Here is a 17,307-nt window from a genome sequence, read left to right on the forward strand (position 1 = left end):
TTTAGTTAGATTTGTTTTGAAGAGAAATAAGACAAATATTGTGAAATTTGTACTTTTTGGAGCTCAAGCCATTGCAAATGGGCATGCCCTCTGATTTCCTGGTGGGATCCCACAGGGCCCATTTTCTAAAATAATGGTATATGCTTTAAGAATACAAGTTTGTGGAATTTGTCAACACATTATAATACTGTAAGAGCTTTGAAGTTACTGCCAGTGTAAAAATGTATCTACCAAACAAATTACTTAATGTAATCACTGAATATTTGCCAAACATCTGGAGAAATGTGTCATGATCCTGCCGCTTCAGCACGAGCTGTGCGGGTGCCCGCGCGGCTGCGCTAATTGGGAGGCACACACCTGCGCCTCATGCGGGCTGATCATCCCCTGTATCTATAGGACCCGGTGACGACTGGTTCTCCGCCAGATCGCTGAGCTTTATGTCCCGTTCCAGCACTCTCGTATTCCTGATTGAACCTGTGTGTACCGACCTTCGTCCGTTCTCCGACCAACCTTGTAAGCCTGACTCCTTGATACTTCTGCCTGCGTTGATTGTTTCCCCATGTACCGACTCCTGCCTGTCCGCTCATCTGTTCTCTTCGCCCGACGTCACAACTACCGCTGCTGCACCGGACTGCATGCTCGATCCCCGACCTCTGCATACAATAAACGTGTCTCTTCTTGAACTACCTTGCGTCTTCCGAGTTCCTGCATTTGGGTCCTACTCTGGTTTCCGATGGGACGTGACAAAATGTACTCCTCTCAGACCAGGAGAAATTGGTATCGCTGTGTACTGTATGTATTTTCTCATCTAGTCTCTTATTTTGGGGTATCTACAGAGTTTTAACTTCTTGTTTTACATTGTGTATCTTCTTTGTCTATTAAGATTCACAATTAATGCTGCTCCCCCCCCCCTTGTGAAGTTTTCCAATTAATAGCACACAAAGACTGAAAAACAGTTTCTTACAAAAAGGGCAATATGAGCAATGTTGTCCCCATGCAAAATCCCCCCTGAGCAACTTATGTCTGGGCCAAAGTGTGGAGAAACGTTTGTCCACTTGATGGTGCACATAATGCTGGAGATGTGGGTGCAACTGTCACAGCTTGTGTTTCAAAGTTAACAGTACCTGTAAATTGCATCAGAACAGCGGTATTCTATAAACTCCTCCAGGGCGTTGCCAAACAACACATAGTCATCATTGACGGACTCTGTGTACGTCTGCTGCGGTTCACCTGACGCCTTGGCCTCGCGCAGCTGCAGGCAAAAATCTGAATGCTCCACTTGTGATTCTGTTTGCAGAGTTCTGTGCCTTGACTCCACCTCAATGAAGGGGGGATTCACTGTGATACTGATTGGGAGGTTGGTCAACAGCAGAAGATTCTGGAAAAAATAACACCGCCATCTCCTAAACAATGCAAACTTGCTAATGAGTGCATGCAAATCGTAAATGTTCACAAAACAACCCCCCAGCACCTTGTAAAGTTCCCTGTAAAAAAAAATTCATATCATGAGGCAGAACTACTTCCCCTTTAATTGGATTCTTATGCCATCTTAATGAACATTGTACAGCACCACACAATGTGAGAAATGTCCACTCAACATCCAATGCAGCCTGGTTCCGCCTGCCTTCTGTGGGCCCTTCTCAATGGATGTCAGTAATCACTGCAAACTGTGGGCCTGTAAGGCCTTATGACTCAAACAAAATTTTGCATCGTTACAAATTTTGGATCAAAAATTTTATTTTTTAAAGGCCATTCTCAACATGCGCGCTACTTTGTGAAAAACAATACAAAAATTTTTTAAGGAGCTGGGTACAATCCCAATAGATGGATAGAACTCATGGCATAGAGGCACAGTCCCCTTAGTTTAGTGCGGGCAGCGTGGGCTTCAGTTTCCACTCAGTCTTGGTGTAAATTGTTGACCGTGCCCTGCAACTGAATTGCGACTAGTTTAGGGTGTAGACTGCCCAAGTTAACTGGGATAGGCTACAGCGCCCTGCGACCCTAAACAGGATAAGCGGTACTGAGAATGAATGAATGAATGAATGAATAAATGAAAGAATATTTTGGAGGAACAGGGACAACCAGGAGTTTGTACTGTATGTTCTCCCCGTGCCTGGATAGGTTCTCTCTGGGTGGTCCGGTTTCACCCCACACTCCCGAAAACACGCATGGAGGACCTAAATTGCGCATACGTGCGACTGGTTGTTTGTTTCCTGCCCTGTGTTTGGCTGGCGACCAGTCCAGGTTGTACCCTGCCTCTTGCCCTCAGTCAGATGGGATAGGCTCCAGCACGCCTGCGACCCTGGTGAGGAAAAACTGTATGGAAAATGGATGAATGGACAACTGCTTTGCATAGCAACGTTATGCCAAGATGGGTAACAATATGGCCCCCTCTCTTGTCACTGTCAATTTGTCAAATAAGAGTCTTATCTCACAATTCTTTTATTTTTTTCCAAAAAAAGACACTTTCATACCAACCTGAATTAAAATGTTTCAAGATGTTTAAACACATTCCTACACTTTAGTTACTAAATTGAATGACTTTTTTTATTCATAATAAAAGGAGTCTCCCTTATGTTAAGGGGATGTTGAAGTTACTTTACTTCCATAATAGTCACAAGGTAATCTGCCTTAGCCTGGTAATTAGGTGGATTCTTGCTGGTGGAGGCAGGAAAAAAGTTGGTGATGAGGAGGAAGGTGACACTATACATGTGGAAAAAACTGTGTGGTCTTGCACAGGGCAAGACCTGCGTGTCCAGCTGTCCCATCTGATACCTCAGCTCTCCATTTTGGCCACTTTAGAAGACTCTCCATCCTGTTCCCCCTCAGCTACATCCCTCTTCCTCTTCCGTAGACCCTTCATTTTGCGCGTCTGAAGCTTTGATAGATCCTGCTTCTGCATGTGCACCCGACCAAACTTGGTGCCAAAGATATTGTGGGAAACATTCTTCTTCTTCTTGGGCTGTCAAGAGTGAGGGAGGAAGAAATGAGCATATATTTCATAAATGTTAACAAATATACCTGTAAACACATCATGAGAAAGTTTCAACAACTCGTTATTTTGCCCTCGACACGTGTAGTTTTAAATTGGAACCGATTCGGAACTTCTTAACTGGTACAAATGTTTCGAGTTAGAACCGCTGCACAGAATACTAGATAGTACCTCACAAGTTTAATTAAGCAAGCATCAAAGAATGAACTCTGTCCACATTTTGCTTTTTCTTTGGCTTTTTTGTTTTGTTTTTTCTTTGGCTTTTTTGTTTTGTTTTCCAACGGCAACATTAAAGCGCCACTGTCATGAAATGCGTGATTTTTACTGTTTTTCATGAAAAAAAGGCAGGCGGAATGGACCCATCCGTTTTTTTCCCCCATCACAAAACATGATTTTGACGTATATGGCTTCTTGTAACTCTGGCCAAAAAAAATCCTCTAAGGATTTTTTTTTTTTGAGAAGCATGAAGTTACGTTATCAGCAGATGCCCACTCAGGCTGGCTCATCTGTTTCTACTAGTTTTACCTCCTGGAAGGTAGCTTGTTGTTCCTTCGTATTAGCCAAAATGCCGGCTTGTTGTATTGCTGGAGATTGTTCGAACACTCGGGAGGATGGATATACTCTTCATACTTTTCAAAAAGACCCGGTTCGGCGTGAAAAATGGACTGCACAGGTGCAAAGGACGAGAGCTTTGTGGGTTCCAAATGACAGGTAGGTGTGTATAGACCTACTAAAAAAAAAAAAAAAAAAAAAAGTTTTTTTTATACATAATCCTCTCTGAATGTAACAAAAGATGAGCATACGTAACTCGGGTGCTAAATGTGTCGGCGCCGCGCACGGCTTCGGCGAAACAGCGGACAGCTTCGGCGCCCCCTCATCTGCCGCGGACGGCTTCGGGGGCACCTCGCTCGCCGCGGACGGCTTCGGGGGCACCTCGCTCGCCGCGGACGGCTTCGGGGGCACCTCGCTCGCCGCGGACGGCTTCGGGGGCACCTCGCTCGCCGCGGACGGCTTCGGGGGCACCTCGCTCGCCGCGGACGGCTTCGGGGGCACCTCGCTCGCCGCGGACGGCTTCGGGGGCACCTCGCTCGCCGCGGACGGCTTCGGGGGCACCTCGCTCGCCGCGGACGGCTTCGGGGGCACCTCGCTCGCCGCGGACGGCTTCGGAGGCACCTCGCTCGCCGCGGACGGCTTCGGAGGCACCTCGCTCGCCGCGGACGGCTTCGGAGGCACCTTGTCCGCCGAGCACAGCGTCGGCCCGAGTGGCTGATACATACTGCCTGGGAGTCTATTAGTTAGACGTGCATATCATCTAAATATGGCTCAAAATGATAGGGTAATATTGCCCTATTTTTCATTACAATATCTATTTTAGAATGTTAATAGGCATGACAGTGGAGCTTTAAGAAAATCACCATATGAAAGGTCATTTGATGTCTCAGTTTAGAAGTCATTCCAGACTAACTAATTGGTATGTTTCCAAGTATGTTTTCACTTACTGCTATTAACAGCGGTTAACTTAGTATCAAGTGGAAGTCTGTTAAAATGTTTACTTAAAACATTGTCCACTTCATTAAGATTTCATGTTTGGTGACCATTGTAATGGTTCATGTTTATCTCCATTCAAATGGTTCACCTCAACCCATTAACCCTTCTGAGTGGACTGGGACCAAGTGGCGTATCCGCCAACAGTCTTACATACAGTATATTACAGGTCTTTTCAAATTGGATCTTTTCTCTTTTAGTGGAACACACTAATAAGGGCCACATTGCATTTTCTTATTAGTGACCGACACTGACAGTCAGCGCATTTCATTACATGTCCTTTAAATTGGAAACTAAAGAGATATTTACCTTCAGAGCCTTGGGCTGCTTGTGAGATAATTTGTACAAGTCGTCTGAAGCAAGATGGGTTCTTCTTAAAACAAAGTCAAATGACGGCCCTATCTCCTCCAACTCAATGCGTGGTGTCCTGCAGCCCGACTTCTTCAACAGAGACCTGCAAAGACAACCAATTGTAGAAGGGTAGACTTATGGAAATTAGCTTTTTATCGTTTAACATTTTATTGCTAGATACAAACAGTTCAGAATCTGTAGTGTAAATCATGAAGTGTAAAGTTCTTGATCCTTGCGGTATTGTGATGAAAGCATGCCACAAACACCTTATTAAATACCCATGAACTGTTTTAAAGTGAAAAATAGTATCCATGTCTACACTACTTTAACTGTTGAATATGACCTAATTAAAGGTTGACTGGTGGACAACTAGTTAGCATATCTGGCTCACAGTTCTGGGGACTGGTGTTCAATTCCAACCTTGCCTGTGCGGACATAGCATGTTTTCCCCCATGCCTGAATGGGTTTTCTCCAGGTACTCCATTTTTTTTCCATATCCCAAAAACAGTGCCGTGAAAAAGTATTAGCCCCCTTCCTGATTTTTTTTTTTTTTTTACCCCCATCACAGACACAAAGGTTTCATATCATCAAACCAATTTTAATACCACTTAGAGACAACCCAAGGAAATACAAAAGGAAGTTTTCAAATTACAATGAAATTTATTAAGCCACACACACACACACACACACACACACACACACACACACACACACACACACACACACACACACACACACACAAATCCAAACCTTTCTGACCCTCCGTGAAGATGTAATTGCTTCCTGAAAAGAACAATGACTTGTGCCACCCTCGGCACCAATTGAAATCAAATGTTTGCGACAATTGGTGACGAGTCTTCCACATCATTCTGAAGAAATTTGTCCCACTCTTATTTGCAGAATTGTTTCAAAGGTGCCATATTGGAAGGTTTTTTAGCATGAACTGTGCGTTTAAGGTCACACCACAGAAGCTCAATTGGATGTAAATCTCTACTTTGACTTGGCCACCCCAAAATTTTATTTAACCATTCAGAGGTGGATTTGCTGGTGTGTTTTGAATCATTGTCCTGCTGCATGATCCAAGAGCATTTGAGTTTCAGGGTATGAATTGATGGCCGTATGTTCCCCTTCAGGATTTTCTGGTACACAGCAGAATTCATTGTGTAATGAGTGTCAGTACTTAGTTATGTATAATATTTGTTCTGTATTCATTATTTATTTTTGTCTTACATATATTCTTTATTACGTACACTCTTTATTACCTGATCTGATGCGGCCCTTTGTTGAACGTTCTGAAAGAGGGGACTCTATATCACATCGTCGGACAAAGATCTTTGTGGAATGTTCGAGAAATGCCTATATGAAGGCATGAATGACTTTTGGTCGGGTCAACCACCTGCTGCTTCAGACAAGTAACGACTCGCTTTCCGCCACTCTGCCTTCTGGACATTTCAGGATTCATTACACCGCTGGGAATAACATTCGCCTACAGGGACATTCGTTCAGACCGTGGTGACCATACGTCATTTGGATCGTTAGCTTGTGTTATAAATAACTAAACTGTCTTTGTAACTCTATTTTGTGTTGTTGTATTGTGTGATTAAATTGTTTTAAACACAATACAACTGCTTCGTTATATTTTGCTGGTTTGACCAAGGGGATTTATTCTAAACTCACACGTAAATTGTTTCATCAGTCACAGCAAGTTGTCCTGGTCCTTAGATAGCAAAGCAGTTGAGATCATCACACTGCTACCACCATGGTTCACTGTTGGCATAATTTTCTTTTGATCAAATGCTGTGCCATTTTTATGGCAGATGTAACAGGCCACACACCTTGCAAAAACTTTGATTTTGGACTCGTCAGTCCACAAAATGTTTCTCCAAAAGTCTTAATCATCAAGATGTTTTTTGGCAAATGTAAGATAAGCCTTTGTATTCTTTGCTGACTGCAGGGGTTTTCGGCTGGGAACTTTCCATGGATGCCATTTTTGGCCAATGCGTTTCTTATGGTAGAGTCAGGAACACTGACCTTAACTGAGACCAGTGAGACTTGCAGGTCTTTAGATGTTCTTCTGGTTCTTTTGCCACCTCCTGGATGAGTCATCATCGCACTCTTGGAGTAATTGTACTTACTCGTCCATTCCTGGGCATGTCTGCCATTGTTCCAATCTTTCTTTGTATGTGGATAATGACTTTGACAGTCATTTGCTGGAGCCCCAAAGCCTTGGAAATGGCTTTGTAACCTTTTCCAGACAGATGGATAATCACATTTTTTCCCTCATTTCTTTGGATTGTCTCATGATGCATTGGTTCTTCAGATCTTGTAGCCTACTTCACATTCTCTGACAGATTCAATTTAAGTAATTTATTGATTCAGCAACTATGATGGTAAATCGGGTTTGGGTGTGGCTTGTTAAGTTGAACTTACCTTTTCCAAATTTGTAGTTAGTCCCAGTGACTTTGTGAAGGAACATGGTGACAGATGGTGAACACAGCGTTACAAAGACTGTGAGGCAACAGTGAGCGAGTTATGCCACAATTTGTGAATGGATTGTGGATGCTTGGGCTAACGTATCTGCTTCCACTGTTGTTCGAGCATACACAAAAGTCGGCATCATTTCTGAGGATTCACGCGGCATTGAGACCGACTCTGCCAATGATGAAAGGGAACCTTACATGTTTGATAGTGAACTTCCTCAGCTGTTCATTTTGGATACAGATAAGGACTTTGATGTATTTGTGGATGAGGATTAATCAAAAATATAACTTGAGTACATGCATTGTTGAATGCTTCAATAAAGTACAACCAAACTCACTGTTTACATTGTCAAATACTTCAATAAAGTACAACATAACTAAATTTTGCTCTTGCTGCCTTTTTAAATAGCATGAATGCATGCTACCGTCTGTTTTAAGCTACTGCACGTGACGGCACCATTTTCACGGCCCCATATTGCCGGTCAAAAAGAGCTGCTCGACAGTGTGGGGGACAGTGAACCGGAGCAGAATATACACAATGCCCGAGACTTGTTGTGCCGTTGGTTGTTACAACAGACGATACAAATATTCAAAGAGATCATTCTATGGAATACCAGGTGAAAACGCCAGAGAAGATGGATGGATTTCGGCAATTAAACATGATGGATGGTGCTCAACCAAATACACATGACTGTCGCGATCACTTAATTTCAGGAAGGAATTATTATTCTCAATCTCAAATTCCCAAGAAGTATTTATAATGCCAAGTTGGCTCATTTTAGAACAATGCATTGAAAAAAAAAAAAAAAGACAAGTCTTAACATACAGGAAGCGTGTTGCGGCCACACGTTAAACTTCGGTCCTCCAATCATAGTTAATGAATGCGAGTTTGTGTAAAACCAGGGGTCATTTATTTAAATATTGGTATTTGTATTGAAAAAATCTGAGTGGCTCAATCACTATGTGGGATTTATTCTTGATTGACTACAGATCCGGCAACAAAGTATTCATACGTTCAGACTTTTCTTCGCTTTCAAACTCTTCTCTGCAAATCTCGACGACTTATCACCAGATACATGTGTAGATCCAGTTGTACAAGACAAGCGGAAGCAGGTTAACAGTCCAATTCCTTATCGACTTCGGCATTAAATATGTCCTCTATGACAAGTGTCTCTCATTTTTCCATGTACCTTCGTTTATTATCACCTTCTAAATGCTTAACGGTATCGGACAGAACTCTGGGTGTCGTGCTATAGGACATATTTTCATGCCGTCTCCAACCGACTAAGGATTGACGAATGCTTTGCTAGACCGTCAATATGGCAAGTCACGTCACGTAGGTGACGTAGGTGCACGAGCTCTATTGTAGTGGTTTTGCTGTTCTGTGGTGGAATGGGTTTTGTTTGGTGTGAGTGAGGATGGCATGGTGACCGGTGACTTGCTTCCACGAGTCATTGCAAAAATAAAGGGTAAACTCGTTCTTCTACTCACAAAAAAAAGGTGCAATTGTTCCTGACAGCCTCAAGAGCATCATCATGCCTGCATCCAATAATACAGTGCAACTTGTGTATGCCTTGTGTACAAAAATTGCAGCCCCAAACGTGACTGTGCCTTTTGTAACGATGCCCCTTATCATAGTGAAAATATGGTACCTAGATTATGAAAATGCCTTGTAAAACAAAGTCCTTGAGTGATGGTAAAGGTTTTTCACCTGTAACTCCGCATGAATATTTTATCATCCACAGCAGTGAAATGCAGAACATGTTCCAAGCCTGCCAATCGCACTGCAGACACAGAAGGACCCCTGAAGAAGTCTGGAAAAGAAAAGCAGATGACAGTCCAACTCCATAAATTGACTGTTTTCATGCAAATCTAATCGTGTGTGTTATGCGTACATACCAATGAGCAGACTCTTCAGACGTTTGTACTCGTTATCCGTGTCGAAAGTCTCACCGGCAAACACAAGCATTGGTTTGGTCCCCTCAGAACATTTACTTATCTGCAAAAACGGACAACAACAGAAAGTGAGTGAATTGCTGCATACAGTAGACGTCACCATCGTTATTACTGTATGTCTATTGTGTTTCAGACAGAAACATGTTTAACAAACTTAACTGATGAAGGTTGCAGGCTTCTCATACCCTAAATAAAAATTTCATGACACTTCCACAAACGTTTCAGAAGGTTCTATTTATCAGCACCTCTAAACAAAGGAGTTGCATATGGTAAATACATGCACACATACGTAAAGACGTTGGGGTTTTTTGCTGCACACAGATGGATGACATGGTGGTTCTAGTACAGGTACTGTATTGGATGGGGTGTTTACATACATAACTACCACAAACTGAGAGCCTTATATAACGTAGAAGACGTGTATATAATACCTTCATCTCACTCAGGGAGACATACTTCTCGATTCCCAGTTCGATCATATCCAGCACGTGGAAGTCAAACAGACGACCTGTACAATAACAAAAGAAGACAATTAGGCTGATAACAAACCCAAAGTCATTCTTGTAATGTCATGAAGTACAACAACTTCATGACTGTACATAGACATTCCACGCATGTGCACTTTGTTATTAATATATCTATCATTCTTTACTCCTCTAGATTTCCAAAACATCGACATTTACTCTCATACAGTTTTGTAAAAAGTGTGCTGAGTCCTGTATGAGAAAGCCATAAACCAACTCACAAATGGTACATTGACTGCACTCAAGTGTTTAATCTACACCATCACAGTGCCAAAAACTCTTCAAAAAGCCTCACATTCACCCAGTCACAGACACATTCATACACCAATGGGCGGCTGCTGCCAGGCAAGGCGCTGCCAGGCCCACTGGGAGCAAATTACAGGTCAGTGTCTTCCCCAAGGTCTTTTCGATATGTGGATAGTCAGAGCAAGGATTCAAAACAGCTACCCTATGATCACTGGATGACCTGCTCTATCTACTGAGTCACAGCCATCCAGGAAACAAAAACTCACCAAAATAAACTATGCCGATGAACTTGAAAAAAAAAAAAAAACAAAAAAAAAACTTATGCCACCAACTCTGTGACTATTGGTGTGGCCTGTACGGAATCACCAACTGCACGGTATAATCCCAACCAAGCGGAGTCCAAGCAAGGACTAAATGAGTTTCATTGGAGATTTAAAAAGACCATTCACAACCGACTTCACCCCATCGTCAACTAACCACACCGTCGCATTGCTGGCCACGTCCCGGATGCGAGTCGGCTGTTCATTCAAGAAAAGATCAAAGAGGGTCCGAGCTCTTATTGGCATCTTCCCTTTGTGCCTGAAAGTCTGCACCGAACAACTGGGTAGTTTCCACTCAGCTTTACAATAGATATCTGCAACTCAGTGGAGTCACATCCTGCTTCACTGCTCGATGGACAAGTGTGTACTCGTAACTGGAAACTTTGAGAACAAAAGTGTTTGGTGCACGGAAGAATGTATTTTGTGCGCACAAAAAACTTGCTCTTTGTAAGAACTCACAATTATGTTTTGTGTAAAAGTTATATTTGCCGTTTTTCCTCCACATGCTCATTAAAAACATTTTTCCCTCGCTCTCAACCATGCAGTCCCTGCACAGATAATACGTACACTGCTCTTATACTTGCAATTCCTAACGGTGTTACAAATTTACAACTGTCAACCAATCAGAAATAGGACAGCAGGGAAAATTCTGATAGGCTATTTATGACCCAATCAGATTTTAGGGCAATATAGACCACGTCCTGGAACACTTAGTGGCTGAAAGGAGTTGATAGACATTTGGGCCAATCACACTTTGTCTGCAGAGTATGCACAAGCAGATCCTGTGGGAAATACTTTAGATGATAGCTATGGGACCATCTGATTTATTTTGGGAATGACCCAGTTGTAAACATCTACATTTACAGCGGCTCGGTCACTGCATATTGTAAACAACTAGCATCAAAAAGTCCATCTACCGTGTACTGCACTGTGATATTCACTGACAGATTAAGTAAGCAAAGGAAATCTGAGCTCTATTTCCTTGAATAAAAGGACTTAAAAAAAAATGCAGCATATTTTTTTCGTTGTTGTTGATGATGTATTCACTTTTTTTTTTCACCCTAGAGACTGTTATTCAAACCACATCAAACATGAGGAGTGTATACTTGCTCTATGAACACAAACAGAACATGACGAAAGTTTAACAATACCAAATATGAGGTTGTTGGGTCGTTTCTTGTTGTGGGAACCAAACAGAAACAGAGAGCAGTCCGTCTTCTTAGAGAAAAATTCCTAAAGAAAGTCGAAAAATTCATGGGTGATAAAACTGCAAAGCATTTAAAGTTATATATTACAGTGCTTGTGGCGTCATTGTAACTAACAAGTGATGTAGAGTCTTCAAAGGGCCTTGTAATGTTCTTCCTGAAAAGAAATTTCTGATTTCAACCACTGCAAGTAATGTAACATACACATAACGATAACGGGTGTGACGGTCTGAGCGCTCCCGGTGCTGCAAAGTCTCTTTGTAAGTAATGCGCACGCGCGTATATTTTGTAAACTTCGAGCCATTCCGAAATATCCCCATACATGCTTTAACATGTGCCATTCGACAACTTGTCGCCGACTGTTCATGTTCACTGTGGACGTCTCAGAAAGACGATCACAGCAAATGTACATATAAGTGTATATCCTTTTTTTTCTTCTAAATTTTATTTATTTATTTTTTAAATCCACTTGTGTTTTAAGGTTAGGGTTAGGTGATAACTTATGTTAGCTCCCTCTTTGTAGAAGAAGGGGACGAGGAGACGAGGAGATTTCCCAGTAAGCGTCTGCTACTTACCGAGAGTTCCTCTGTTAGTAACGCATGCGCATTCATCACAAGGAGACTTTTCAGCACGGGGGAGCGTTCAGACTGTCACACCTGGCAGAATTTAACCCTTTCCCTCCCTTTGGATCCAAATCAGTGCAACCTCTATTACTTCTTTGATTTATACATTTTTACTTTTTCTGGCAGTCTTGATGGCCTGTAGGAGAATGCTGCTTCTTACAGGTCATTCCTGGTATTACGGCAGTCATGTGGCCCGAGAGAGGATAAAACTGCGGATGGAGATTTTACTATGTGCTGTGCCATGTTGGCAGTTTTGAGTAAACCACACAAAATACAATAAATTTCCTCATCTGTGGGGTCTCTCACGTGGAACAAACTGGTTAAAATTGTTAAATAAATCTGTATGAGTGAAGAGAAGAAAAAAAGGCTGCTCTGACTCATACCGTGAATGACATGACAAAAATAATCTGAGAGAGAATTTGAATCAGATTTATTGGCCAAGTATGCAACAACACATAAGGAATTTGCCTCCAGTAGATTTAAAATGTGTCCAGTGGGAAGCGTAATTATATTTTATAATCACAATTTATAGGAAATAACTAACCACAACATAATTACACATAAATTAAAAACAAAAAGTTGAATTGGGCTCATTAGAAGACACTTACTTTTTGTAAAGCACAGCATTGGGTTTTTTCAGGGAATACTGAAAGAGACAAAAGAAAGACTTGAAAGAGGTTTCAATGAGCTCAGCTGGCATGTTGTTTTAGCACAGAACTGGATGCTTTTACAGTGCTGAGAATGCACTTCCAATAGCATTTCAAATTCAGACACCTGAAATGCATTTACAGTGAAGAAAATATGTATTTGAACACGCTGCTATATTGCAAGTTCTCCCACTTAGAAATCATGGAGGGGTCTGAAATTTTCATTGTAGGTGCATGATCGCTGTGAGAGAGATAATCTAAAAAGAAAAAAATCCAGAAATCATAATGTATGATTTTTTTAACGATTTATTTGTGTGATACAGGTGCAAGTAAGTATTTGAACACCTGTCTATCGGCTACAATTCTGACCCTCAAAGACCTGTTTGTCCGCCTTTAAAAGTCCACTTCCACCCCATGTATTATCCTGAATAAAACACACCTGTGTGAGGTCGTTAGCTGCATAAAGACACCTGTCCACCCCATACAATCAGTAAGACTCGAACTTGTAACATGGCCAAGACCAAAGAGCTGTCCTTAGACACCAGAGACAAAATTGTACAACTCCACACGGCTGGAAAGGGTTACGGAGAAATTGCCGACCAGCTTGGTGAAAAAAGGCCCACTGTTGGAGCAATCGTTACAAAATGGGAGAAGCTAAACATGACGGTCAATCTCAATCGGAGTGGCGCCCCATGCAAGATATCACCTCGTGGGGTCTCAATGATCCTTAGAAAGGTGAGGAATCAGCCCAGGACTACACGACGTGACTTGGTCAATGACCTGAAAAGAGCTCGGACCACCGTTTCCAAGGTGACTGTTGGTAATAGACTACGACGTCATGGTTTGAAATCATGGATGGCACGGATGGCTCCACTGCTTACACTAGCACATGTAAAGGGCCGTCTTACGTTTGCCAATGACCATTTGGATGATACAGAAGAGTCATGGGAGAAGATTTTGTGGTCAGATGAGACCAAAATGGAACTTTCCACCCCAAGAACGCCATCCCCACTGTGAAGCATGGGGGTGGTAGCATCATGTTTTTGGGTGTTTTTCTGCACATGGGACAGGACGACTGCACTGTATTAAGGAGAGGATGACCACAGCCATTTATTGTGAGATTTTGGGGAACAACCTCTTTCCCTCAGTCAGAGCATTGAAGATGGGTCGTGGCTGGGTCTTTCAACATGACAATGACCCGAAGCACACAGCCAGGAAAACCAAGGAGTGGCTCCGTAAAAAGCATATCAAGGTTCTGGCGTGGCCGAACCAGTCTCCAGACCTATACCCAATAGAAACTCTTTTGAGGGAGCTGAAACTCCCGAGTTTCTCAGCGACAGCCCAGAAACCTGTCTGATCTAGAGAAGATCTGTGTGGAGGAGTGGGCCAAAATCCCTCCTGCAGTGTGTGCAAACCTGGTGAATAACTACAGGAAACGTTTGACCTCTGTATTTGCAAACAAAGGGTACTGTACCAAATATTAACATTGGTTTTCTCAGGTGTTCAAATACTTATTTGCAGTTGTATCACATGAATAAATCATTTTAAAAAATCATATTGTGATTTCTGGATTTTTATTTTTAGATTATCTCTCTTACCGTGGACACGCACCTGCGATGAGAATGTCAATATAGCAGCTGTATCACACAAATATTACTTTACTTTATACTTAAAAAAAAAAAAAAAATCATACATTGTGATCTGGATTTTTCTTTTTAGATTATCTCTCTCACAGTAGACATGCACGTACAATGAAAATTTCAGAACTCTAACTAACTTGCAATATAGCAGGGTGTTCAAATGTTTTTTTTTTTTTCCACTGTATATACCATCTTTAACACACATACAACCGACAAATCACATATGCTTTTTGCTTTACACAACAAGTGACGTCAACTGGCAGCAGTGACAAGGTACAGGGCAGCGGAAACCTAGTGTCTAATAGCATTTCCTACTACTAATGCAAGTGCCACCAACCTTTTTGAAACTGAGAGCTCGAGTCACCTCCAAAAGTATTGGAATGGCAAGGTCAATTCTTTTGTTTTTGTTGTATGCCAGTCATTGTTTTTTTTTGATCAAAATAAATGAGACAAAAGTTCAGAATTCAAGCATGTAAATGCCATGAAAAAAAAAAAAATTCAGAACTTTTGTCTCATCTTCATCCTTTTATTTAATTTTCAAACCAAGCAATCTGAAGCCGGAATGTCTTCAGCGTACAAGAAACACAAAGGAATTAACCTTTCATTTCCAATACTTGTGGAGGGGACTGAATTTCTTCAGTACGAAGGGCTACCAATTTGATAAGCACTTCTGAAAAAATGAAATTTGCTCAAATTACCTTTGATCATCCGTTATCACACAGAATGTTATTAATAGTTAATTGGATTCATTTATGCGACAAAAGCACTCTTATTGATTTCACACAATAATTATGAAACCGATAAAAATCTATCTCCAACACTTTATTTCTATAACTCTCTGCCAGTATTTACATGACCTGTTCCCTTCTACAATAATCCTAGAAAATGCCAACATCCCATCATTGGTGTGCTCCTTTTCGGACGGGCCCGCCGGCTCCTTGTATGGTCCTTGGGGTTGACCTACTGCCTGTGCGCACCACCCTGGTGATCCCTCTACTCGTTAATGGTTGAAGTACAGTTGGGCATTCGCTGACAATTTGCTTAATTGACTTTACGTTACATTCTGATTGAGTACCATCATTTTACTTACAATGTCCTTCAGGGCCTGGCTGACAGTTTGATTGGTGTTCCCCCCTTTCATGATCATGGTACTTTTTCCATCCTCTGCCAGTTTGGGTGCTCGACTCTCCAGGAAGCGCTTGGAGCGCTTGGTCTTTGGTTTTCTGAGGACAGAATGACAGGGGGGAATGACTGACACGTTTCCAGAAAACCTGCCTATTTATTTAAGCCATAAGACGTCTTGATCCGTCTGGAGCAACATTGAGACAATTTACAAAATTTCACCACCTTTATATTTAAAGAATTTTTTGAATATGAAATAAAGAGCAAGATTTTTAGAGTTATTAATACAATATTCTCAAAATCGACCTCATGTCTTAAACAAAAAGGAACGTAGCATTTTTTATTTCCCCTAGTTTGAGACAATTGGACATCATTTGTGGCATTTTAAAGCATTTGAACAGCGCATTTGATGTGCAGGTGCATTTAGAGGCACATTATGTTTCACTGAACTCGCTTTCGTGACAATAATGTGTCTGTTAGGTCAGCAGATACTCCGTTGTAATTTATTTTTGCAGATTGTACATTTGCGAGGTAGCTAGCAAGTTTAAAAGTTTCATTTTATGAGCACAAACACGCACCGCTAATGTACATGTACAAAATATTACTTTAAAAAATATGATTCGTGTCAGCAAAACGTACATAATACCATCAGCTTGTGCCATTGTCGCGTCTTTACTCGCGCTTCTGCTGGAGAGTCACGTTGCCGAACACCCACAAGATGGAGAAGTACCGGAAGACAACAACACGAGGGGATTCGTTCGGGCGACAATGTGGTGGTTAAATCGAGCCTTTAACTCACTACCGCCGTCTCGTGTAACGTTTGAGACAATGTCTTCAGAACTTTGTGATTTCCATACAAAATATAAATAAAATAATTAAAACGTAAATTATAACAAAAATATGATCGCTGTATTGAAAAAGTAGTGATCTAGTCTCAGTTGCCTTAAAAATACATTTAATTAGTGTGTGAAATGTTGGCTTGTCAAAGGGGAAATCCAGTGCTTTGCATGAATAGTGTATCCAATAGGTTATGTACTATGTACCCTATTTTGACAATGTGATGTTAAATCCTCTTATTTAATAGTCTTTTGAGAAAATATTTATCGACAATTACAAATTTTCAGGGGCACTGCTATTTTCGTGAGTCACATAATCTACATGGCGTATGTGACGCGTACCATGCCGTTCCAAACGCTCGATTACATGGGAGACCATAACTCCCAGTGCTGATTTCTCTCATTTATCCCCATTTGATGAAGAAATAGGAGTATTGGTTGATTGGGAAGACGGAGGAATAATTCCATACACATTTGAACCTGTTGCTGTCATTAATGTTGAATATTCAGATGGTTCTTCTGGCGGAATGACGCGGAGTCTGACGAGCGAGCTGCAGCGGCAGGCCGCGAGCTGAGCTTTCAGGCGGCGGAGGCCGTTTGCCCCGGACGCCAAAGCTAGGCTAAAGGCCTCCGCCGCCACTGAAGGGGGCCACGAGCTCCGTCGCCAGGCCGCGAGCCAAGCTTCGACGTCTAGGGAGGCCTTTAGTTGAGCTTCGGTGGCAGCTCGTCAGACCCCGCGTCATTCCTGTCCGAAGAACCATCCGCGGCTGCCGGCCCGGGGCTCCTAGGGGCATCTGTTTCCACACTTATGTCCGTCTTT

The 17,307-nt window shown here is 42.0% G+C and overlaps 1 protein-coding gene across 1 annotated transcript; it reads right to left on the reverse strand.

The window, feature by feature from the left end:
* Nucleotides 1-2,424: 2,424 nt before the first annotated feature.
* Nucleotides 2,425-16,434, reverse strand: rpf2 (ribosome production factor 2 homolog). Its single transcript, XM_061812026.1, has 10 exons — nt 16,291-16,434; nt 15,620-15,752; nt 12,851-12,888; nt 11,737-11,776; nt 11,566-11,647; nt 9,756-9,832; nt 9,268-9,367; nt 9,080-9,182; nt 4,847-4,991; nt 2,425-2,962 (listed from the first exon to the last, which is right to left on the reverse strand). The coding sequence occupies exons 1-10, from the start codon at nt 16,311-16,313 to the stop codon at nt 2,777-2,779; spliced, it is 927 nt and encodes a 308-aa protein (XP_061668010.1). The 5' UTR covers nt 16,314-16,434; the 3' UTR covers nt 2,425-2,776.
* Between the last annotated feature and the right edge of the window lie 873 nt (nt 16,435-17,307).

This window comes from Syngnathoides biaculeatus, chromosome 23, assembly GCF_019802595.1.
Source record: "Syngnathoides biaculeatus isolate LvHL_M chromosome 23, ASM1980259v1, whole genome shotgun sequence".
Classification (NCBI taxonomy): Eukaryota; Metazoa; Chordata; class Actinopteri; order Syngnathiformes; family Syngnathidae; genus Syngnathoides; species Syngnathoides biaculeatus.